Source organism: Prionailurus viverrinus, chromosome C1 (assembly GCF_022837055.1).
Source record: "Prionailurus viverrinus isolate Anna chromosome C1, UM_Priviv_1.0, whole genome shotgun sequence".
In the NCBI taxonomy this organism is placed as follows: Eukaryota; Metazoa; Chordata; class Mammalia; order Carnivora; family Felidae; genus Prionailurus; species Prionailurus viverrinus.
Window position 1 is genome coordinate 206,981,844 of NC_062568.1, and position 22,171 is coordinate 207,004,014.

The window sequence follows — 22,171 nt, forward strand, 5'->3', positions numbered from 1 at the left end:
GGGCGGCGGGGGTTTCATCAGTACTCCTCCAGGATGAGGTCAGCGCACACAGACTGCCTCGGGCCCTCCAAGGGGACCATTATCACACTGTAACCAGCGTCCCCAGGGCTCCTTATTAGTCTAATAGAAACCCTTCATGCTCTCATAGAGACCGACGGGACTGTGAGCCTAAAAGGAACACGCGGTACCAGCACCCCCACCCCAGGTCACTAAAGAGCTCATCCCCTACTGAGGGGCACAGGGACAGATGCACACGGCGCCCCTTTGCCACGTGTCGGCCTCTCCTGCGGAATTCAGATTGCAGCTGCCAAGCTCTGGGAATGTCTAGGGAGAAAGGGAGTGGCTTCCAGAGGCCCGGGAGCATTAAGAGTATCACCAACTCCAGCCAGGGGTGCAGAGAGACAAAGGTCACGCCTCTAATGGGGCAGACGGGACACACGGCTAATCCCCACCATTCGCTTGGTCAAGTCCAACACTGAATCATGGCACAGGAGGAACCCGGCCAGCAGCAGTGGACACCGGCAGAGGACGGCTGTGTGGACAAGGCTGGCCCTCTCCCTTCCACCCGGCCCTCAGTGCCCAGCCTGGTTTGGGAGTTGGAATGCTTTGTCCGGGGAGTCTGTGCCCCGCACATTCTTTAAAATCATTCCGCGTGCTTCCTTCTCTAATTCCTGTGTCTCTCTTTCTCTGTCTGTCTCATCCTGTCTCCTCTCAAATCCACTCCGGTGTGTCCCAGGGGGCCAGGATGAAGCAAGTCCTAGTGTTCTGATGCAACGCCCGGCCACAGGTGAGGCCCGGACTCTTCTGGAAACCTAACGAACAGGCAACAGCAGCTTGTGTTCTTCTTGACAGCACACAGGTGCTGATAAATACCGACCTCCAGGGTATTCTTGGTAAACACGGGCATGGCGGCCCCTCGCCCTCACGGGGGCACACACATGCACGCACGCGCATGCGGGCGTACGCGTACAGAAACACACACACACACACACACACACACACACACACACACACACAACCTCCCCAGCTCCGCTCTGGCACCTCAAAAACAAATTATTTAACTATTCTCTTCCCTGAGGATTAGAGCTATAATTTCAAACCCACAGCTCCTCGGCTTGTCTCGCACACATGCAGAACATTCTGATAGGTTAAATGCTGCCGTTTAATTACTATAATGAGAGGTGCTTTTTTTGGGTTTCCTTAAACATTGATTTTTCCCTCTCGTTTTACACTGGAAGTCATTTTTAACATGTTTTTCTCCATAATTTCCCCCATCCGCCCCCCTCTCCCCACCATGTACATAGGGAAGGAGGAAGGAGAAAGGCTGCTTAGGCCAATGTCTTAAAAAGTTACCACAGGTGGATGGGTGGCAATACCAAACGCCCAAATCATTGATTAACAATTTTTTAGGGGCGCCTGGGTGTCTCAGTCAGTTAAGCGTCCAACTTGGGCTCAGGTCATGATCTCACGGTTCATGGGCTCAAGCCCCTCGTCGGGCTCTGTGCTGACAGCTTGGAGCCTGGAGCCTGGAGCCTGCTTCGGATTCTGTGTCTCCCTCTCTCTCAGTCCCTCCCCCACTCACCCCTGTCTGTGTGTGTGGTCTCTCTCTCTTAAAAAAATAAACATTAAAAAAAAAATGTTAAAAAACAAAAAAACAAAACAATTTTTAATACAATGTTTAAAAAGCTTAATTAAAAAAAAAAGGCAGAAGGAAGAGGCAAAAGCCACCAAAGTGGACTACAAAGCGACCAGACAGAAATGGTCAGTGAGAGACCAGACGGTATGAGACGGTATGACAGGGGAAAGCGGGGGCAGAGAGCAATCCTGTGGGTGATTTTAATGAGGGGACCGGAGGGGTAAATTCTAGAGATATCCAGCTTTTTTTTTTTTTTAACATTTATTTATTTTTGAAAGACAGAGACAGAGCATGAACGGGGGAGGGGCACAGAGAGAGGGAGACACAATCCGAAGCAGGCTCCGGGCTCTGAGCTGGCAGCACAGAGCCCAACATAGGGCTCGAACTCATAAACCGTGAGATCATGACCTGAGCCGAAGTCAGATGCTCAACCGACTGAGCCATCCAGGTGCCCCACATCAATTTAATTTTTAAGTTAAAGGATAAATATGAGCAAATTTAGTTAAGGAAGAAAACTCAGGTTCACTCTACGTTGTTGTTGTTTGTTGTTGTTGTTTTTAACGTTTATTCATTATTGAGAGACAGAGAGACACAGAGCATGAGCAGGGGAGGGGCAGAGAGAGGGGGAGACACAGAATCCGAAGCAGGCTCCAGGCTCCAAGCTGTCAGCACGGAGCCTGATGCGGGACTCGAACTCACAAACCATGAGATCATGACCTGAGCTGAAGTCGGACGCTTAACCGACTGAGCCACCCGGGTGCCCCCAGAGATGTCCAGCTTTAAAGCAGCCTCAAATCGAACAAGGAGGCTGTTTTCCATGGAAAGGCTGGACAAAAGCCAACTGAGCAAGATGCCTACAGGGAAGAAACTTACTTTCACGTATACTTTTTTCTCAGAGGTGTGCAACCTGTATGTTTTTTAAAACTGCAGATCATAACCCACCACCAAAACAAGGATATCTGTCCCAGGCACAGGCCAGGCAGAGCTACGGGGCGGGCGGTCTGAAGCTGTGCGTCCAGTCCCTAGGGTGGAGCTGGACCAGCACCAGAGGAGGAGCCCGAGGAAGTGAAAGGCTCTCCTCCCTCCATCCCTCCTCCAGGGGACCGGGGGTCACTGAGCTCTGGGACCTCCCAGGGAGTCTTGGTCATGCTACCAAGCACAACGGGGTCTCTTTCACCTCACTCCTGCTGGAGCTGCTGCTTCAGGCTTCCTGCCTTAGCTCCACACACTTTTCATTCCTCTGACTCATCGATTCGTAAGGGGTAAGGTACCAAGAAGGCCATCAGCCACCAGAAAACCAAGGTACACGCAGGGTCAGGTCGCTGTAACCATCAGGCCATACACGGAGGCCACATCAGCAGAGCCTACTGGCCGTCACGAGAACATCAGTGGAAATACATTCACACACAGATGGACAAACTCAGGGAAGAGCGAGTAAGGATGGTGGGGGAGAGAGGAGCTTTCTGGAAGGTGAGTTTTCAAGTGGCAGCCTTTCACTATCATGGTCCGATTCAGTGCAATCCCCCTTCTGGCAGGAGAGGCAGGCTTCACCAGGAGCAGGGACAGGCTTCTCACGGAGAAGCCGTTTCCAGATAAAATACCACTTGCTTCACAAATGCCATCTCCTCTTTCTTCAGAGAGCTTCAAATTTCAGTGAAACCACTTACCAACGTCTCCCCACACAGACGGCAAGCCTGACAGTCACCCCGCGGAAGCGACACGAGAGCCGGGACACCCACCCCGCACAGCTGGTGCCTGACAGTGACACACCGCGGTGCCGCCGAGGGTGTGGGCACTAACCACACCACAGGGGTCTCTGGGACTTCCTTTAGGCCTTCTCTTGCCTCCCGGCCCCTGTCGTCTGACTCCCGGCCTGGAACTCTCTCCACGCTCTCCGTTCTCCTCCATCATCCGGCTCCCCAGACCAAACTCCTGGACAGTGAGCACAGATGCCTCCCTCCGCTTCACTCCTGGCATCATTCAGCCACCAACCCCACGGATTCCACCCCCGCACCCTCCCTAATCCATCCTCCCCTGCCCCACAATAAGTGCCCCTGCCCATCCATCATTTCTCACCTGAATTACTGCAGCGAACTCCCAACTGCCCACCCTACCCAGAGAGAGCTTTCTGAAACACAAACAGGATATATTATTCTCCATAAAATTCTTCATAGCTTCCCCACTCAAACCCTTGAGTTAACACAAATAAGGTCTGACCCCTACCTCTCCTACTTCCCAGCCTGTTTCCTGAATTTCCAGGTCACTCCTGGTCTCAGAGACAACGTTCCCATCCCATCCCATCCCTGCATGGATTAAAGTCAGCACTGCTCCCCAAACTCTAGAGACCACTAATTCTCTTGGGGACTCCTGTAAGGGTGACCTCCCCTATACTGAGGCCTTTTCTAACCCTCCACTCCAATCTTCCTCCCACTACAAAACTCATCACCCCCTCCTCTGGGCCCCTACACATACAGCTGTTATGGCACCCGTAATGGGTTATCACCCATACGACACCTGTTTGCAGATCATGGAACCTCACTGGACCACTAATATTAAATCTTCATACTTTTGGTGCTTAGCACAAATGTTGGCCATAAAGGAAACGGACACTTAATAAATCAGCGAATGATTGGACGAATTTTTCCACTGTATCATACTGCCTCTGTGTACAAAACCGGGGACTAGCAATTCATACAAACACACATATAGACACATACATAACAGATACATAAGGGAGGAACTCAGAGCAATGATTCTAAGAAGCAGATAATTTAAAAATGTTTGTTTCACTTAAATATGCATTACAACTTCCTGGTTGTGCTTTTGTTAGACTGACATGAAAACAAGTTTGCATCCCTGACCCATCACTAGTTGGAAAGGGAGCAGAGCTCCAGAGAATTAAAGAAGAACTGGTCTAAGATTAAACCTTTGTGGGCGTCTGGGTGGCTCAGTCAGTTAAGCATCCGACTCTAGATTTGGGCTCAGGTCGTGATCTCACGGTTCATGGGGTTGGGCCCCGCATCAGGCAGCAGATTCCACCCCACCCCCCCGCCTCCCTGCCCCTCCCCACTCGCCCTCTCAAAAATAACAAATATTTTTTTAAAAGATTAATCTTTTGCGATGAATATTCATCACAAATAAGCTGAGAACTGGCTGTCCTTGTGTACTCTTGGTTCACCATGAAATGCTTTTAAACAAATGCCTACCACTTCCTCAAGACAAACAGAGTAATTATGGTAAGGCCTTGTTAGCGTTCACTTGTATACGCAATTATACGTTAACGGCCCCAGAACCACCTTGAAATAATCTCAAAGCCAGATCTGTGCCGCTGGGGCAAGGCTTCCATTCCTAGTGCACTAGACCCCAGTGTTCTGTGGAGTTAATGACATCCAAGCTGATGGAGGTGAGCTCTGCTCCGTGGGAGTTCAACTCCTGAGAGTGGATCTTAAAGGTGAGGCACAGCAGCTCGGGAGAAAGTCGATTTAATTTGTTTAACATCATAAAAAGGGACATTTCCACATGGACAGCAAGGACATGAATATCATGGGTGTATGGCAGAATTATAAACGCATTTTTGGCGAAATTCAATAAAGCTGATTCCACTGTATAAGGTCAGCAATTTACTATAAAAAATGATATGATTGCAATTTTTAATATAACCCATGTATTTGCTGCAAGATGCTCTAGAAGATTGTGTAATGTAACCATTCGACCTCTCCACTGGAGCAGAGATCACCCTATTTACCCTTTGTTGTCCTGACAAAAGCCTCCACACAGAACAACAAAGCCAACAGCATTTACTAACACAGCCATCCTCTCAAGCCCGAACCTTCCCCTCCTCCGGCACAAGAACCAGCTCTCTGGGCAAGAGCCCTCGTGGAACACAGCAAGTACATCTCCAGGACTACGTAAAACTAACATTACGTTCACCTTGTATTCCTGGTCAGAGCGATGCATGTGAAAAGACGTGCATGAAAGAAATAACCTCTGTGGTCACTCCGGATTTCATTTCTAAGAACGGGACTCTTCGAGAAGAGCGCCCTCGTCTGCAGGAGTGGACGGGTGCACTGACAACACTGAAATTCAACCACTCACTGATAACACAGACCGGTTCCTCAGATTCAGGGGGCTGCCCTAAGTCTCCGTGCTCAAGCGCACTTTTTTTGAGGAACCAATTCGAGCTACCATGAGGACTGAGTGAGTACACGTATGTGAGAGTGCTTTTAAATGTAAAGCAAACTACAGAGGCCAGTGGCGATCATACAGTCTGTATCCAATCACTTCAGGCTCACTTATGAATGACGCAACTGCATCACCAGTAGTTTCTACTGCCTCACCACCAAGTTCTCCAATGGCATGGGCCATCCGTGTCCCCACTGCGCGCACTCAGCAGGAATGCCTGGTGAACAGGGATGAACCTGGTCACTGACGATATGAAAAGTTTACAGACTGAAACTCTGTACGAAACTCCAACAGTACTTCCATTTTCAATGGTCTCTCTTGGCGGAAGTTGGTGAGCTGTCACTCTCCTTTCCACCCCACTATGGGTTCTTGGGTCACATCAGGCTCCTTGTCTGCACTGGAGTCTCGGGGCTGGTTGTGGCTCGGCCGACACTCTCATTCTTTGTGCTATGCTTTCAGCGGCCCTCCCGATGCAAACCTCCCACCCTCCCAACATCATCTTCTCACAGCACCTGGCTTAATTGCAACAATTCTGGGCATTTCACATTTCCGGATGATTCTGTCTCCACCCGGAATGCTGCATTTTATTAACCCTGATATTCTCAGTTGTAGGGCCAGCGCCGTGCCTTCTAAAAAATACGCTCAACGCTTGTTGGCTGGATGAATGAATGAATGAACGATAAAAACGGTAAAAACCTTTCAAAATCAGGTATTCAGGCCTTGCAAACAACGGCACTATTTTCTGTTCTATTTTAGTACTTAGTCTGCTCTTTCCAGGACTGCTTCATGGAGAGGCTTTGACTGAAAAAAATGTAAGTAAATATCAGAAATGGACTCAAAAGAGGTCATCATGAATCTCCATATTTATTCTCTTTCAATTACATTCTGTACAAATTAGCTCCGTTTGTAAGTTAAACCGATTTTTCTAACAGCCTCTTCTTCAAACTCAACCTGTGTTCTTTCGGCCAAGACCCCAAATTTTGCAATTAGAATAATTTAATTGACAATTCTGTTTGTGACTCGCAAAGCAGGAGAGGGTATGGCTTTGTTCTTTAGCTTGAGAGGTTTACCCCCGTCAGTGGTAAAATATTTTTCTTGTTGGCTGAGAGTATAGCTCCAGCTTGAAGCTAAAAACGGAGTGGACGGGAGTCCTGTTCCTCTGCACTTTTAGGTTTCATTGAAAAGATGACATTTGTGTGGTTGTGATATTTAATTTATCACAGAGGGTCATGATTTCTTCCCCTGAAATGCCATGATAAGGTAAACTTCAACTTTATGAATGAAAGCCTTTGCAATCATTTAACAAACTGGAAATCTACACAAAATGTAAAGACCACCCTGTTACTACAACCTACTCGACAATCTAATTACAGAAAGATTGCTCAAAAGGGCTTTAAAACTAAAAAGAATAATTAACAGTAAGAGACTGGAGCATTCACAAGTCTTCTTATGACACGGGTGACATCTGAGAAGACTGGCTCCTATCAGAATGGTTTAGAAACCAAACGCAGGCCTGGGGAAAACTGGAAGGGAAAAAGGAGTCACGATGTTTGGTTTCAATAGGAGGCCTGTGTGGCCCACCATGCCACTGCCTCAGGACCACTAGGAGCGACCTCCACTTACTGTCACAAATGGAAAGAAGATAAAGCTGTCCACTGACCAACCCAGCAAGCCTACAATGGAAAGTAAATGTAAAATAAAAGCACACTAAGTCATGCTTCACAAATGCAGACACTCTAACACACACACACACACACACACACACACACACACACGACAGGCTCAAAGACAGGCTCAAAAATGTCAATTTAACAATGGATTGGTAAATGAACGAATACTATCCAAAGTTACTTTAGAATCTTTCTCATTAGAGCCCCATCAACATAACATATTGTGAAGTGGAGATTGCCTAATGGCGTACTTTAAGTTTCACAAGTCCCTACTTCCAACATTTTCCAGACAAACCCACATATCACATAGTCCCTTTGGTGAAAACTCTCTTGCCCACCCTTAGGAGATAAATCTCATTACAACTCCCATCCCGAAGTGAGCCAGAGAGGAGTGACAAGTACTCTTACAACCCTCTCAGAAAGCCAGTGGCGATACAGAACACGTCAATATTTACCTCTTGGACAAACTACAGATACATCACCACTGCTTTTGTTAGCAATTACAGGCCCAGCTCTTCTCAAAAACAACAAAAACAGTTGAATAAAACAGTATCCTTCCCTCGCATATACATACAATTGGCTCTTTGTTGAATGAAACACTTTAGGTTTACAGCTGAGCCACTGCCACCTGCTTCTAGACTGAAAACACAACCTCTCTTCGGACTGTTTTTATTAGTGTGCTGCGGGGCCAAATGAATGCTTCCCTCGTTTTGTGGGCTGTTTACCTAAAAGGTTTGGAAAATGCCGAGTTAAGCCTTCGGTAAGAAAGGGGCTTATGATAAAGAGGTGCTTACACCCCCTGTTTGGGGGGCAAGTGTGTTTTATGTGTGAATCTTTGTTCTTCTACGGGCTCCTCTGAAGGCACTGGGCGTTCATTCTCACCTTTTCCTAGCGTGCCTTCCTGTATCAGAGAAGCGAGATGCTAAAAGCTACCCTTCCCAGACTCCTTGGCAGCTAGAGTCCTGGACTGGGAGTTAGCTGTGCTGACAGGCGGCGTGAAAAGCAGAGAGGAGGTAAAAGACCCATAGTCCGTAGCCGCTGCTTTTGATTTGCAAACGTGAGCGAACCAACACGCAAGATACTGGAAATCCGGAGCTTCCCTGTCACAGTGTCCAATCTCTAGCCCTCCCTTCACAGGGGTCAAGGGGCAATTTTACAGAGGTAGAAGCCAAGTTCGTATCCCAACATCCTGTCACCGTTCTTAAGGACTTAGAACATACGGCAGCGGTGGGCACAGCAACTTCCTGATCCCTGAGTCATGGCTTCGAGGGTGTGCTCTTGAACTCAAACGTTCCGTTCTGGTGGCAGCCTCCTGATCCCCCACTTTCCTCACTGGAACAGAGGGCGGAGCAGCTCCCCTGGCAAGCCAGTCATTCCTGGAGGCCTGGCCTTGGGTCCACTCCTCCGGCCCTTTCTATCACGAGCCAGTTCCTAACTGCCTGAATTAAATCCCTCTCTGCCCAAAATTCCTGGAGGCTCCTGTTCCGTGAATTTTTATGATCCCAACAAGCCTGTCTTTTTAACATAACTTTACAGCAAACTGACCACAGCCCCTTAAGAATGTACGTTCTAAGAGGATATGCTCTGCTATATCTTTGTCATCATCCATGAAGCTCTTATTTCAGTGTCAGGGACTCTGCTGAGCACTTTTCATGTCATTTTCATTTAATTCTTACCCGAGTCTTTTGTAGTAAATGCTACCATCAACCCCATTTTACAGATAAAGAAACCACGGCACAGTGAGGTTAAGTATTTTATCTGGGCCACACAGCTAGGAAGTAGTGAAGCTAGCATCTTGACCCAGGCCGTCCATGCACTATCACCTCCCACGCTGAAGTATTCCAAACATGACCTATTATCTAGTCTCTCTTAAGAATGCTTCCAAAGCGGTCGCCTGGGTGCCTCGTCCGTTAAGCATCTGACTTCAGCTCAGGTCATGATCTCACAGTTTGTGAGTTCGAGCTCCACGTCGGGCTCTGGGCTGACAGCTCAGAGCCTGGAGCCTGCTTTGGATTCTGTGTCTTCCTCCCTCTCTCTTCCCCTCCCCTGCTCCCACTCTGTCTGTCTCTCTCTCTGAAAAATAAATAAATGTTTAAAAAAAATTTTTTTAAAAAAGGAATGTTTCCAGAGCCATGTGGTTTTACTATTGGAAAGAAAGTACAAATACGGCACCTTCATCTTCCTATTTTCCGTGCTCCAAACCCTGCACACTCATACACGACTGGGGAGAACACAAAATGGCACAACCACTGTCAATGACACTTTGGAAACGTGTTAACCAGTTAAACATATACCCACCACACTATTCAGACATTCCACCTACCAGTACCGCCCAAGAGAAAGAGAGTCATATGTCCCTACAAAGACTGATACACAAATATTCATAGCAGCTTTATTTTTTTTTAAGTTTATTTATTTGTTTTGAGAGAGAGCATGAGCATACATGAGTTGGGGGAGGAGCAGAGAGAGAGGAGAGAAAGAATCCCAAGCAGGCTCTGGGCTGTCAGCACGGAGCCCAACGCGAGGCTCAATCTCACAAACTGTTTGATCATGACCTGAGCCAAAATCAAGAGGCAGCTTAATCAACTGAGCCACCCAGGGCGCCCCCACAGCAGGTTTATTTTTAATAGCAAAAAACAAGAAACTCAAATATTCATCAACAAGTGAACAGATGAACAAGTTGTATTCTATCCAAACAATGGAATTACTATTCAGCAATAAAAAGGAATGAACCACTAGTACACGTAACCGTGTAGACAAACCTCAAAATCTCAAATGCTCTGTGAAAAAAGCCAGATCAAAAGAAGTACACACATTGTATAACCCCATTCATATGAAATCCTAGAAAAGGCAAACTAATCTTTACAAGAGAAAACAGATCGGTGCTTGTGTGGGAACTGGGGGGCTGGAGGCAGGAAGCTGAAGGTAGGAGGAAACATTTGGGGGTGATCAGTATGTTCACTGTCGTGACTGCAGTGGTGGTTTCACGGGTACATATGTGTGTCAAAATTTTAAAAATTGCACAATTTAAATATGTATGGTTCACTGTATGTCAGTGATACCTCTACAAAGCGGCTTAACACTCTAACGCCACCCTGTGAGTCACCTGCAGTCCTGCCTCCCTCACCCCACACGGCCAATCCACTACTGAGCATGGCTTACTCTTTTCCCTACAATTCGGTGGCTCGGTCCTTCCTTTCCAGAAAGGATGTGGTAGAGTTCAAAGACCTCTAGTCAGAAGACTGGGTCCTACTTCGACTTCTGCCAGATTCTTGCACTGCCTCTTCTAAGCCTCAGTTCCCTCATCTGTAAAATGGAGGATTCATTAAATCACGTATTCATTCATTCGCTCCTTCATTCATTCAACAAATATTAACTCGCCTACTACAAAGATAATACTGGAGAAGAACCTAATGTGTGCTTTGTAAACCATAAAATTGTCTATATAAATACGCTGGCATTTTCATTTCCATCGACTGCCACCTTCCTAGTCCAGATCCTCCACATTTGACAACAGACCTGGCAGTGCCTCCTTTATGGCTGGTTTTATTATTGCCAGGCCTCTCGGGTTCAGACGCAGAGCCCAGAGTAAACTTTCTTGGTAGAGCTCTGACAGAGTTTCAATGGGTTCAAGTAATGCTATCTGCCATTATTTATAAAACTGAGTCCTGACGCTGGCTCCTTCCTCACCGCCCATCTCACCAACCCCAATTCTCTTTCCCGCAGAGCCTACGGGCCAATCCAGCTAACAGCACACAAGCCTCAGTGTGAGCCTCCCTAACAACGTCCTTCCCACTCTTTGACCACCTACGCCTACTGCCTCCCTCAATGTCTAGGTTAAGACGGAGCTCTGCTGACCTAAGAAACTTTGGAAAAGAGCATTTTCAGTGGATACTACAAGGCTAAAGACAAAAAGAACTGCATCCAAACCCTGTACTCTAGCTGGTGATGGCATACAGCAATTCCAAAACTACCTTACATGTATGCCGGAGATGACCACGCATTGTAGACTCAAGAAAAGCCGAGCTCCATGGGGCGCCTTGGTGGCTCAGTTGGTTAAGCATCTGACTCTCGGTTTCGGCTCGGGTCACGGTCTCGTGGTTTCGGGGGTTCGAGCCCCTACCAGGCTCCGAGCCTGTTTGGGATTCTCTCTCTCCCTCTCTGCGCCTTCCTCACTCGTGCTGTCTCTGTGTCTCTCAAAATAAATAAATAAACTTAAAAAAATAAAAGCCGAGCTCCTTCTGCAAACTTTCCCTGGTGAGCGCCTTCCATTTCTGGCCAGCGTTCGTTCATTCAGCCCCTCCTTCATTAGCCTCTGACTGGCGCTGGCTCTGCTGGGTGTGGAGGAAGCTGGGAAGAGTGAGACACAGCCTCTGCCCTTGAGGGACTCACAGTCCAGTGAGCTTTATACCGCAGTCTCGCTGGGTCGGACAGTGTCGACTTCTGAGACACGGCCACCTCTCGTGGATATGCGTGGACACAGCTGATGCGCACTCTGCCCCCATCCCCACCTCCTTCCAGCGAGCCCCTCGCACCGGAAAAGACAGGTGCCCCACCATTCTTTCACGAAGCGCCTGGTGTAATTATACTCTACACATGACAGGTACCGAATAAAGGCCGACCACCTAACCAATAGCCGAGGACCCATAAAACATCCAGTAACAACAAAAGAAAACTAAGCCGTATATTTCATTTGGAAAGATTGTAACCACGTTTCTGAAGCTTGCCATTTGTTTGAATGTTTCTTGTGTGTCAAAAATTAAATTTAGGAGCCCACATCCTCTCCGAAAACGGGCTGAAAAAGGATTCTTTTAGAAAGAAAGCATTTTTTCCTGTAACCAATGACCAGAATGTCCCCTCAGAATCCAAATCTGTGCTAAGTGTTAATGATAATGTGTTACGCGGCCTTTTTTCTTTTATTAATTTCTTTCCACCTACAGTCATGTTTACATTAGAAAACAGTTTTCTATTCTTTCTGGGGGGAACACAGTCTCATGAAATTTTAAGCAAGAAAATACACCCTAGCCTACTCACATATGCAAAGCAGTTCTACTTCAGCAGCGTGCCAAACACAGGTCCAACAATGTCTACACAAGGATATCCACTGGGGCACTGTTTGAAACGGCAGAAGACAGGAACCAACCTAAATGCCCACTAAATTGGGACTGGTCAAAACAAATTCTGGACCACGGTCATCCTGGAGTACCATGCAGCCACTGAGAGCAAGGAACCCAATCTATAGGTGCTAATGTGGAATGAATGCCCAAATGTAACGTCAAGTGCAAAGGTGAAGTGTAAAATACGCCACCACTGCATTAAAAAAGTGTTTGTGGTTCTCTGGGAGGAGTAATAAATATTAACATGCTTTTACATGGGTAGATTATCTTTGGAATGATACAGAAGAAACTCAATCAAGAGCGGCATCCTCTGGAAAAGAGAATTAAGAGGGACGGGAACAAGAGAAAGGAGGAAGACGAATTTTTCACCGTATATCCTTCCTTACGGTTTGCATTTTTGAAGCCACATACGTATCTTACCTTTCCACAAAGTAAAAGAGAAAAAATTCTCAAAGACTACTACCATACATGACAATGTCCCTTTGCTTTTCTTTGTCGCACTGTTGAAGGCACAAAAGCTCGAGAAGAGAGGAACCATTCTTCATTTCCAGGGCAAACTTCAAAGCAACTAGGTAAACCCAAAAGAGCTGTGTCCCCTCCACCCCGAGCTCCTCCGTGCCACCGTCCCCCCCAAGGCAGGCCCCCCCCATGGCAGGAACCTACTCGCCTCAGCCTTCTTGGCGGAACAAGTCCCATCCGTTCCCCTCTGAACGGGGAAGCCATAGTATCGCTATTTCTAGGGCATTCGGCCAGTCTAGCTGCTGTAGCTCTCATCCTGGATGCTGAAAAAGAATCTCTGGAGTTCAAGACAAGTTTGGATAGCAAGGGGAGCAGGAAAATTGATGGGGGAACACCAGTCAGTGTGATGAATAGGCCGGTCCGGAACAGCAGGTGACGGATATGCAGATGCAAGGCTGGCAGGGAAGGAAGATGGTCCGTTCACAACAGATGGATGGAGGTGCTCAATCATCCTCAGGAACGAGCCGGAGGCTGCCGCGCACAGCCCTGTCTGCTCGGCCACCGGCAGCTCCTCACTCACCTGCGGGGCACAGCCCCAGCCCCAGAGGCTCTCTGCACGGGACCCATCGCAGGGCAGGGCCTGGGGGAGCGACAGCAGGCAGTGTTTGAGGAAATGCCACTAGAATGCAGGCTGGACTCGTGAGGAACTGACCGCTGGTGAACTTTTTCCTCCGGCTTGCAAAAAACACACCCATTTTGTCTCTCCTGATAGCTCTCACTCCGGGGGCGGGGAGGCTTGCCCTGCCAGGGTGACCCGCTTGCCCAGGCCTAGGGGACACAGGAATTCCACTGGTGAAACCAGGACAGTCTTGGGCAGACTGGAGCCTGCGGTCACCCTTCTTACCAGCCACTGTCCTGTCCTTTTCTTTCCCTCGTCACCAGTGAGAGAGAACCTAGATCACGTATTCAGTTCAAGCTCATGACCGAACAGAACTCCTCAGGTAGGTTATTTTGTTTCTTCCAGTCATCTGAGACTAACAGAGAGGTAAGGCAATACGAAAAATCACCCAACCCTGGTCTTTGCCCAGAAGGGGAGCATCTTTTTAAAATGTCCACATCGGGGGCACCTGTCCAGCTCAGTTGGTGGAACGTGTGACCCTTAATCTCAGGGTTGTAGGTTCGAGCCCCACAGTGGGGGTAGAGATTACTTTAAAAAATTAAATAAAATAAAACATTCTTTAAAAAAGTAAATAAAATGAAACATTCAGGATAGAGAAGGCACAATTACTCCAGTAAATACAGGAATGAATCTAAATCTCGATGCCACGATCCACGTGTCATTAACAAAGAATCAGGAGGGCCAGACAACCCCTCACAGAGCCAATACCATTCCTGCCAGCTCAGCCACAGGAGTCTCTGAGGGTGAAGGAACGGGCCACCCCGTCAAGCATGGGGTGGGAGCTGGCGAGATCTTCGTCTCCCTTCCCCGCCCCCCTCTAAGGTCTCTGATGGACCCAAGCTCTAGAAAGAGCAGCGTTATAAAAATACTTCTGGCCTCACTAAGACACGTTAAAGAATTAATTATAAAGTAAAGCTGAAGGAGAAAATTAATTTTAGAAACACATGAGGTTACAATTTTTTTTTTTTCCTGGAGATGGGGGAGGAAACATAGTTATTTTCGTTTTCATCCTGGGGGCACAAGCTGGGAGCTGTCCAGTCGATAACCTGGCCATCAGAACAAGGTTTGTAATTAAAAGGTCAGTGACCTGGAAAGCCAGGGCCCCACTCCCAGAGCTTCTCAGTAATGACGGAGCTATTAAATTAAGACTGTTATGAAATCAATGCTAAAAAAGCTTTCATGGTAACGAGATTCCATTCAAGGACATGCAAACTACCTCATGAAATGGACGTAAATGATAAAAAAGAAAAGTAATAAAAGAGAGTTAAATTGAAGTCTCTGTAAGAATTTACTCCCCCTTAAAATACTCCAGCGAGAGCAGCCCTTCACCTCTACCCCGCCACCAAGGTTGAGACCATCAGGTTTCTTCCTCAAGTTCATTTCCAGCAAGGAGGCAGCTCTGCTACCAGGGGTTCCGCTTCCAGGAACAGAAGAGAGATAAGATCTTGTTTCACCTTTTAGAATGAGAAAGGATGGTGGTGTCTCTTGTCTGCTCAGTTCTCCTCACCCCTGGACTATTTACTAGATGAACGAGAGCACAGCCCTTTCCTGACACACTTGAGAAAGGCACCATGAGCACAAGTCTCAGCCAACACAGCCCAGGCCCCGTCAGGCGGGATTACACAGAAACGTGTATGACGTTTGTCGTTTTTCCAGAAGCCTGCTTTGCAACATGGATATGAGAGTAAGCTAACAGACAACGCTGTCTTCCCCCCATGTCACCTGCCCCGCACCCCCGACAGACAGGCATCACTTATACCCACCTTCCACTCAGCCTGCCAACGTGTTTGGAAGCAGCCTGCCTCCTACATTTTGTGGTTGGATAGGGTGTCAAATCAACATAAGCCTATTGACAACGCTGTCCAAGCCTCTAACTTTCTGGACCGATTCTATTGCTGTTTTTAAGATACTCTAACCTCCTGGACCGCAGCCCACCTAAAGCCCAGACATGACGCCTGCCCGGTGAGAACGGCTTCTGTAGGCAGTTCCAGTGCTAGGAGGGCTTAAACCCCCACACACAGCCCAGTGATCCCCATGTTCGGCTGACTACGCGGTCGATGTGCCATCTGCAGAATCAAGTGGTTGGAAGGAAAACAAAAACATTTATTCTAATACTCTGAAGGTGAACAGCTGCTTTTCTCTTTCATCCAAAAAATTCCCGATAAAAGAAAGAAATGTTGTAAATTACACAAAATGGCAGTACAAACTTCAAAGAAAATGATAAATGATTCCAATAACTTCATGTTTCTCATTAATGACTCCACATTCAGACTTTAAAGCATCCAGAAGAGACCTCACGATACAAAAACAAAAAAGCCACAAACACAGAAGACGTTCGCAAACCAACTCTCTTGCATGCCTATCCCATTCCCTCCCCACCTAGCCCGCCCCTGCCCCTCCCTGGCCCCCCAAATCAGAGAGCACAGCATTTAACCTGTCAGTATCAGAGGCAGGCTTCAGCCCTGCTTCGGGCTGTGGTTTCCCATTAAAACAAACTCAGCTGATGTGCCTAAAGTAACCCTCATTTTCCACTGAACTGACATGCACTATAGGGACCTCAATTTCTATATTAAATATTAAATAATATTAAAAGAAAAACAAAATTGGATTTGCCTTTTCAGGAAAGAGATGTTTATTAAAAAAAAGAAAGTCAAGATTATAATTCAAGGCAGAGCTCCACTGCAATTCCCCGAAGTGACATTTGCTAGGAAAAGCCAAGACTACAGTAGCTGCGAGCTCACCCAAAGCCAGCGCTCTAAACCCCACCCCCACCCCCACCCCCAGCGACCAGGACGAGTCCTACAGGGGGTAGCTGCGGGGAGGATGCCAGAACCTCGATCCCTCCCCTCAGGACACCCTCCCCACCCCCACAGACCACCCAGCCAACTCTCTTTCCTTCCCAAGTACAGTTAGGGACAGGGGAGCCGCTCGCTCCTTTGCAAAAGGCCCTCCTCCCTCTCCCCAGCAGAGACGGCGCCAAGCTCTGCTGACCGTGTACACCTGACCCAAGGAACAGCCGGAAATTTAAAAAGTGAAGTGTAAATCCACGAAGGGGCTCTTCTTCCCCAGGCGCCAATCAACCCTTGGAATCCTCTGCCCAGAAAAGGTCCTGCCAGAACTTACCCTATTGGGATTCAACTCGGAAACAGATAATTCCTGACCGAAGCAGCATTTTAGGGGATGATGGAGACGGGTGATTGCGTCCAGTGATTCTGGACTGAGGCTCAGGGTAAATTCCCGTGGCTCTCTTTGGAGGAATAAGGGTAGGAGGCCCCTCTGCCGGTTCCTGCTACCCTAATGTTCTAAAATCTCTCACCGACCCAGGGGTTGAGGAGGAACGGTGCCCGTTCCACAGTGACACACACTCACCTCCCTCAGGCCTCCGCTCACGCCACCCTCTCAGAGAGGCGTGCTCTGGTCGCCCTGTCTAAAGGCGCAGCCCGTTCCCACCCCAGCACTGGGGCTCCTGACCCCACGCACCCGGCCTTCTTTTTCTCTGTGGCACTTGCCACCCGATATACTACGTGTCTCCTTTTTCTGTCTGTTGTCCGCCTTTGGCCGTTAGAATGTAAGCTAGGCGAGGGCAGGGATGCCATCCTGCCCCTTCTCTGCTGAGTCCCTGGGGCCCAGAACAGGGCACGGCACAGGGTAAAACACTCTTGGATGGATTAATCAACTGGGTTTGTTTCGCGTTTTTTAAAAGAGCAACAAATAATAATTGCACAAAACACTTTCCTCTCTACAGTAATTATTAGCCAACCAACTCAAAAGAAGTATTATTTGGTCCAGAGTTTCTCCCTCTCTCTTTTTTTCTCTCCCTCTCCCAGTCAGGGATTTATTAAAATTAAACAGATTAGATGGAGCTCCTGATACTAAAACTGCTCAGCAAAGCCTGCGGTGGGGAAGTGCCGAGCAAACACCAGAGACATTTGTCTCTAAATTGCTCTAAATACCTTCTGCAAATGAAATTCTAACCCAGCTGCGTTTGAGAGAAAATGAGGAATAACTGGTCATTGTCAGTGGAAGAGAAGATCAGGCAGTTATAATATTGCACAATATACTGGGGCAAAGGATCTCTCGGCAACCATAGATTTTGTCTCAGGTTACCCCGGGTAATCAGCACAGCTTTTAGGCTCAGCTTTCCCGAGCTTCCATGCTTTGATGAGGGAGCTGAAATCCCCAAGCTTTTATGATTAATTACTCCCCATAGGTACACATATTTCAAGGAAAAACTCTTTTATGGCATGATGGCTGCGGAGTGGAGAGGCCAGCCAACGCACTCCAAATTTTAATAACCGCCTGCTGATGGGGGGCGAGCACAGTGCCGCCAGCACATGCACAGCGCCCCTCACCAACTCAGTCAAGGGGCCGCCCCCGAGGCTGCTGCTGAACAGATGCCTGTCAATGGAGAGCTTCAGGCTCCTTCTGCCCAAACCCCAAGGGCACAGGTCCGGGACACGATCCTGCAAGCATCTCTTTGGTGGGATACAGACCAAGGAAATACCTCCAAGCCACTCTGTCTCTATTCCAGCCTCGGATGACTTAAAGCCCACAACCTACAATTTTGAGGCTAACATTCCAGCTCCTAAAGGAAAAAGAGTTTGGTTGGGGGATGGGGTCGGGGTCGGGGTCAGGGCGGGGAGACACCTCACCTCTCCCCCTGCTCATGGTATATAAGGGCATTTATACAACTTTCCAGCTTTCTAGAAAATTAAATGTTCAAAGAATGAAAAGTCAGATTTCTTTTTTGTTGTTGTTCATTTTGGGGTTTGTTTTGTATTTTACAAAAACAGAAAATTATCCTAAATTGCAACAGAGCCAGAAGAGATTCTTTCTGCTTTGGACAATATTGAATTTGTCAAGACCCATTTAATCCCCGCTTACAGAAATACCATAAAACCAGTAATTTACCACTTCAATCTGTAAATCAGACTGACCCCAGGCTCGACCTTAACCTGACCTTGTTTAGCCATCTCATTTCCCTCGCCCTTCAATTTCTTTCTCCCTGGTTCTTTACTGAGGCAGCTGACCTCCTAACCTGAGGCCAGGCATTGTGTAGCCAGGGTCGTATCATCAGAAGAACAGACCAGAAAACAGAAGTCCTCCATAGTCCTACCCAGTGGGCCTCTCCTTGTTGCCTGTGCCAGGCTGTCCTGGGCTACGTTGATGGCCTTCCTTACGTGTGGTGCTCGATCATCCAGGTGGCATCACCTCTCTGCTCCACCGTGGGGAAAGAAGCCTGCATTCCCTCTGGGGGGCTCCCCTTCACCCCCACACCAGTGGGAGGCCTACAGGAGGTCCTCTCGGCAACACCGTGGATTCCACCTGCCCCGTCCCCAGCCCCTTTCTGCAGGCCATATGACATGGCCATGGGAAGCTGTACCTTTCTTCTTGAGGAATGCTCTCCTGGTCGCAAGCGGGCTCTGACGGACTCGGGAATTCTGTAGAAACTTCACTGCTGTGGCAATCTGGTTGGGGAGGTAAAACAGAGAAGAAAAGTAAACTTCCATGGTCTGAATTTCAAGATTCAAAATCCTACCAGTTTATCCCCACGCCCACAGAAATAAACACAGCGCTGTGGTCAAATTTATAACCAGTTATTTCTCACATTGAAAATCTACCTAAATAGGGGCGCCTGACTGGCTCAGTCGCTGGAAAATCCAACTCTTGATCTCAGGGTTATGAGTTCAAGCCCCACGTTGGGAGGTGGAGACTACTGAAAAATAAAATCTTTAGAAAAATAAAATAAAATAAATATAAATAAAATATACCTAAATAAAAGACTACGTTGGTTCCCACTGGCTTCCTGTATCTGATTCTCTCAACCTAACTGTTAAGACCTGCAGGAATCCTTTCTTTTTTTCCTTGTTCAAGCTGATTCTTCACACTCCTGGGCAGGGCAGGTAGCCTTCTCCTGGCCACACGCATCCATGTCCCTATGCTTGTGCTCGTGCTATGCCCTTTTTCTAGAAGGCGGCCCTTTCCCATCTCTACCTGTCTAAACATTGCATGCATACACACACACACACACACACACACACACACACACACACACACACACCAGCACAGCCCTTTTATAGCCTGTGCTAACTCCTCGAAGCCTTCCCTAAATAAGCAAGCCATCTCTGATCTCCCCATTCTCTTAAATTCTTTAATGCTTGTAGTGTGTACCGTATAATTGAAGACATAATTATACTGTCTTCTAATGTTCAGGCTGCCTCCCCAACTACACTGCAAGCATCTGAAGAGAAGAGACCATGCTGTCTCCACAGAGCCTGGCAAAGTGCTGAGCGCAGACCGGCTGGGAAGGATTATATAAGAGACACCGCGCACAGCCATCCACGCTGGTCCCGCTTATGCAACGGAGCTCAATTCTGAAGAGACTTCAAAGGACAAAGTTTGGGGTTTCATGGCTAAAAGGTGACAGATTGACAGATTATCTCCCTACGTCTGGTGATGATATTATTTAATGAAATCTTCATATCTTCAAATAAGCCAAGGAGGGGGTGGAAGGCAGCGTGCTGAAGGCATTAACCTTCACATCACTCAGCACACACAAAGTGTGTATTTCCACGCCGCTTGTGTGCTCTCTGTCCCAGGCACTAGTGCAACGGGTGGGAAATGCCAACCTGCCCCAGAGAGGGAAGGGGCTGTTTTCAATGACTGGCATTACTCATCTCATCAAAACCAAATGGGTAACAACATCTCATGTTACAGGTAAAGTCATCAGACCCTAGAGTTCCCTCCTAAGTTGCCGAAGGAAAAAATTTCTAAGGGACCAAACATAAGGAACTTTTCTAAGATCCTGCAGACTAAGGACAGCAGCTATGCAGCGACTGTGGCTACAAATGGAATACAACTTACAAACAGTCTCCTCTTGTTTTATATGAATTTAATCTTGCGACCAGACACACTTCTCTGATAACAAAAGATGACGATAAATTAGAAAGAAAAACAGAAAGCCAGGCAACTCCCTTATATATTTTCCCTTGTAGTCCCTCTACTGGAGGCCTGCCGGAGACAGTCTCCGTAAAGGATGAACTCAAGTGTCCCAGGCCTTCGGATCCGGGCCCATCAGCGGTAAGACACAACAGCATTCCCGGAGCGTGGCTGTCATCCATCCAGCCCTGCAAACCTATTAAACCCCGTCATGAGCTGCAGTGGTAACCAAACAGCTCCGGACTGGACGCAAATCATGCTCCAGATTCTAGAGCCCAAAACTCCATACGCGCCCCCTCGGTCCCTCAACCACATCTCCTCGGTTCGCACCAAACTTTAAGAAAAAAAAAATGTGACCAACATCTACAAAATGATACAGTTTAATGAAGACACGGGAGAAGGGAGAGAGAGAAGAGGAAGACAGAAGAGGGACTGGGGAGAAGGAAGGAGTGGCCACGGGACAAGAGGAGAAAGCAGAGGAGCTGACCCACCAGGGTGGGCAGAAGAAAAGGGAAGGGGAGAAGCCGGAGGGGGGATGGGGAGGGAGGAAGGAGAGAGACAAGAGGAAGAGAGCCCCATGTCCAGGAAGGGGTGGACAGCTACACAGTCACAGGCCCCCCAGGGTCGATGCCCATCGGCACAGCTCTGATGGCTCGGGGGTGACCGCCCTTCACCTGGAAAAAAATACACCTGCCACACACACGACAATCACGACACTGGTATCACGCGGCGGTCTCCGCACGCGGCGGTGTGTGCACCAGGTGTCAGAGGGAACGTGGATGAGCAGGTCTTGAGCAGCAGATATTAACAACACAGCTCCTCTCATTTACCCACAGAAGCGCCGACCTTTCCTTCATCCTTCCAAAATTTTCCATGATGGAGAAAGAAAACAGAATCCCACCACTAAAATGCACAGGTTTCACCTTGCTTTTTTAATATAGTCCTTGGTATATGCATTTCTGGTCAGAGAGCAAAGTTCTGATGGGTTTAATGGTGCACTCAATGCAGTGCTTGGCGCATTCCATCAATTTTTTTTTAAAAATTGCATCTCTTATTTCTTTAAATACATTAATCAGCCTAGTGTAGGCAAAACGGATCCATCGGACAATGCAATAAACATGAATTATCATCTATCCAACACGCATAATGGCTTAAAAATACATAATAGCAGGTGTAGTTTAAATGATTAGTTATTACACCTGTGGTGGGTCTGATTCAATTGGGAAAAATCATCTTTAATAGGTTAAAAGGTTTAGATCACCATGCTTTCCTTAAAGTGGCTGTAGAGAGGGAATGATGGAGTGCTCTGTCATTAGTAATTCATTTAAGAAAAACGTGGGGGATATAGCAAAGAACAGCATAAACGAGCGAATCCAATTTAAACATCAGGTAAAGTAGAAAACACCTTTTAAAAAAGCAAGATAAATGAATTCGGGAGGGACATGAAATTGACGTATTTATTTTAACGGGAATTTGACAAAGTCCCGGC

The 22,171-nt window shown here is 47.6% G+C and overlaps 1 protein-coding gene across 1 annotated transcript in view; it reads right to left on the minus strand.

The window, feature by feature from the left end:
• Nucleotides 1–22,171, minus strand: part of PEX14 (peroxisomal biogenesis factor 14) — a 146,284-nt gene that overhangs the window by 68,782 nt on the left and 55,331 nt on the right. Inside the window, exon 3 of the mRNA XM_047870730.1 lies at nucleotides 19,127–19,211. Coding sequence (XP_047726686.1) covers nucleotides 19,127–19,211 — 85 coding nt within the window. The remainder of the gene's footprint in view (nucleotides 1–19,126; nucleotides 19,212–22,171) is intronic.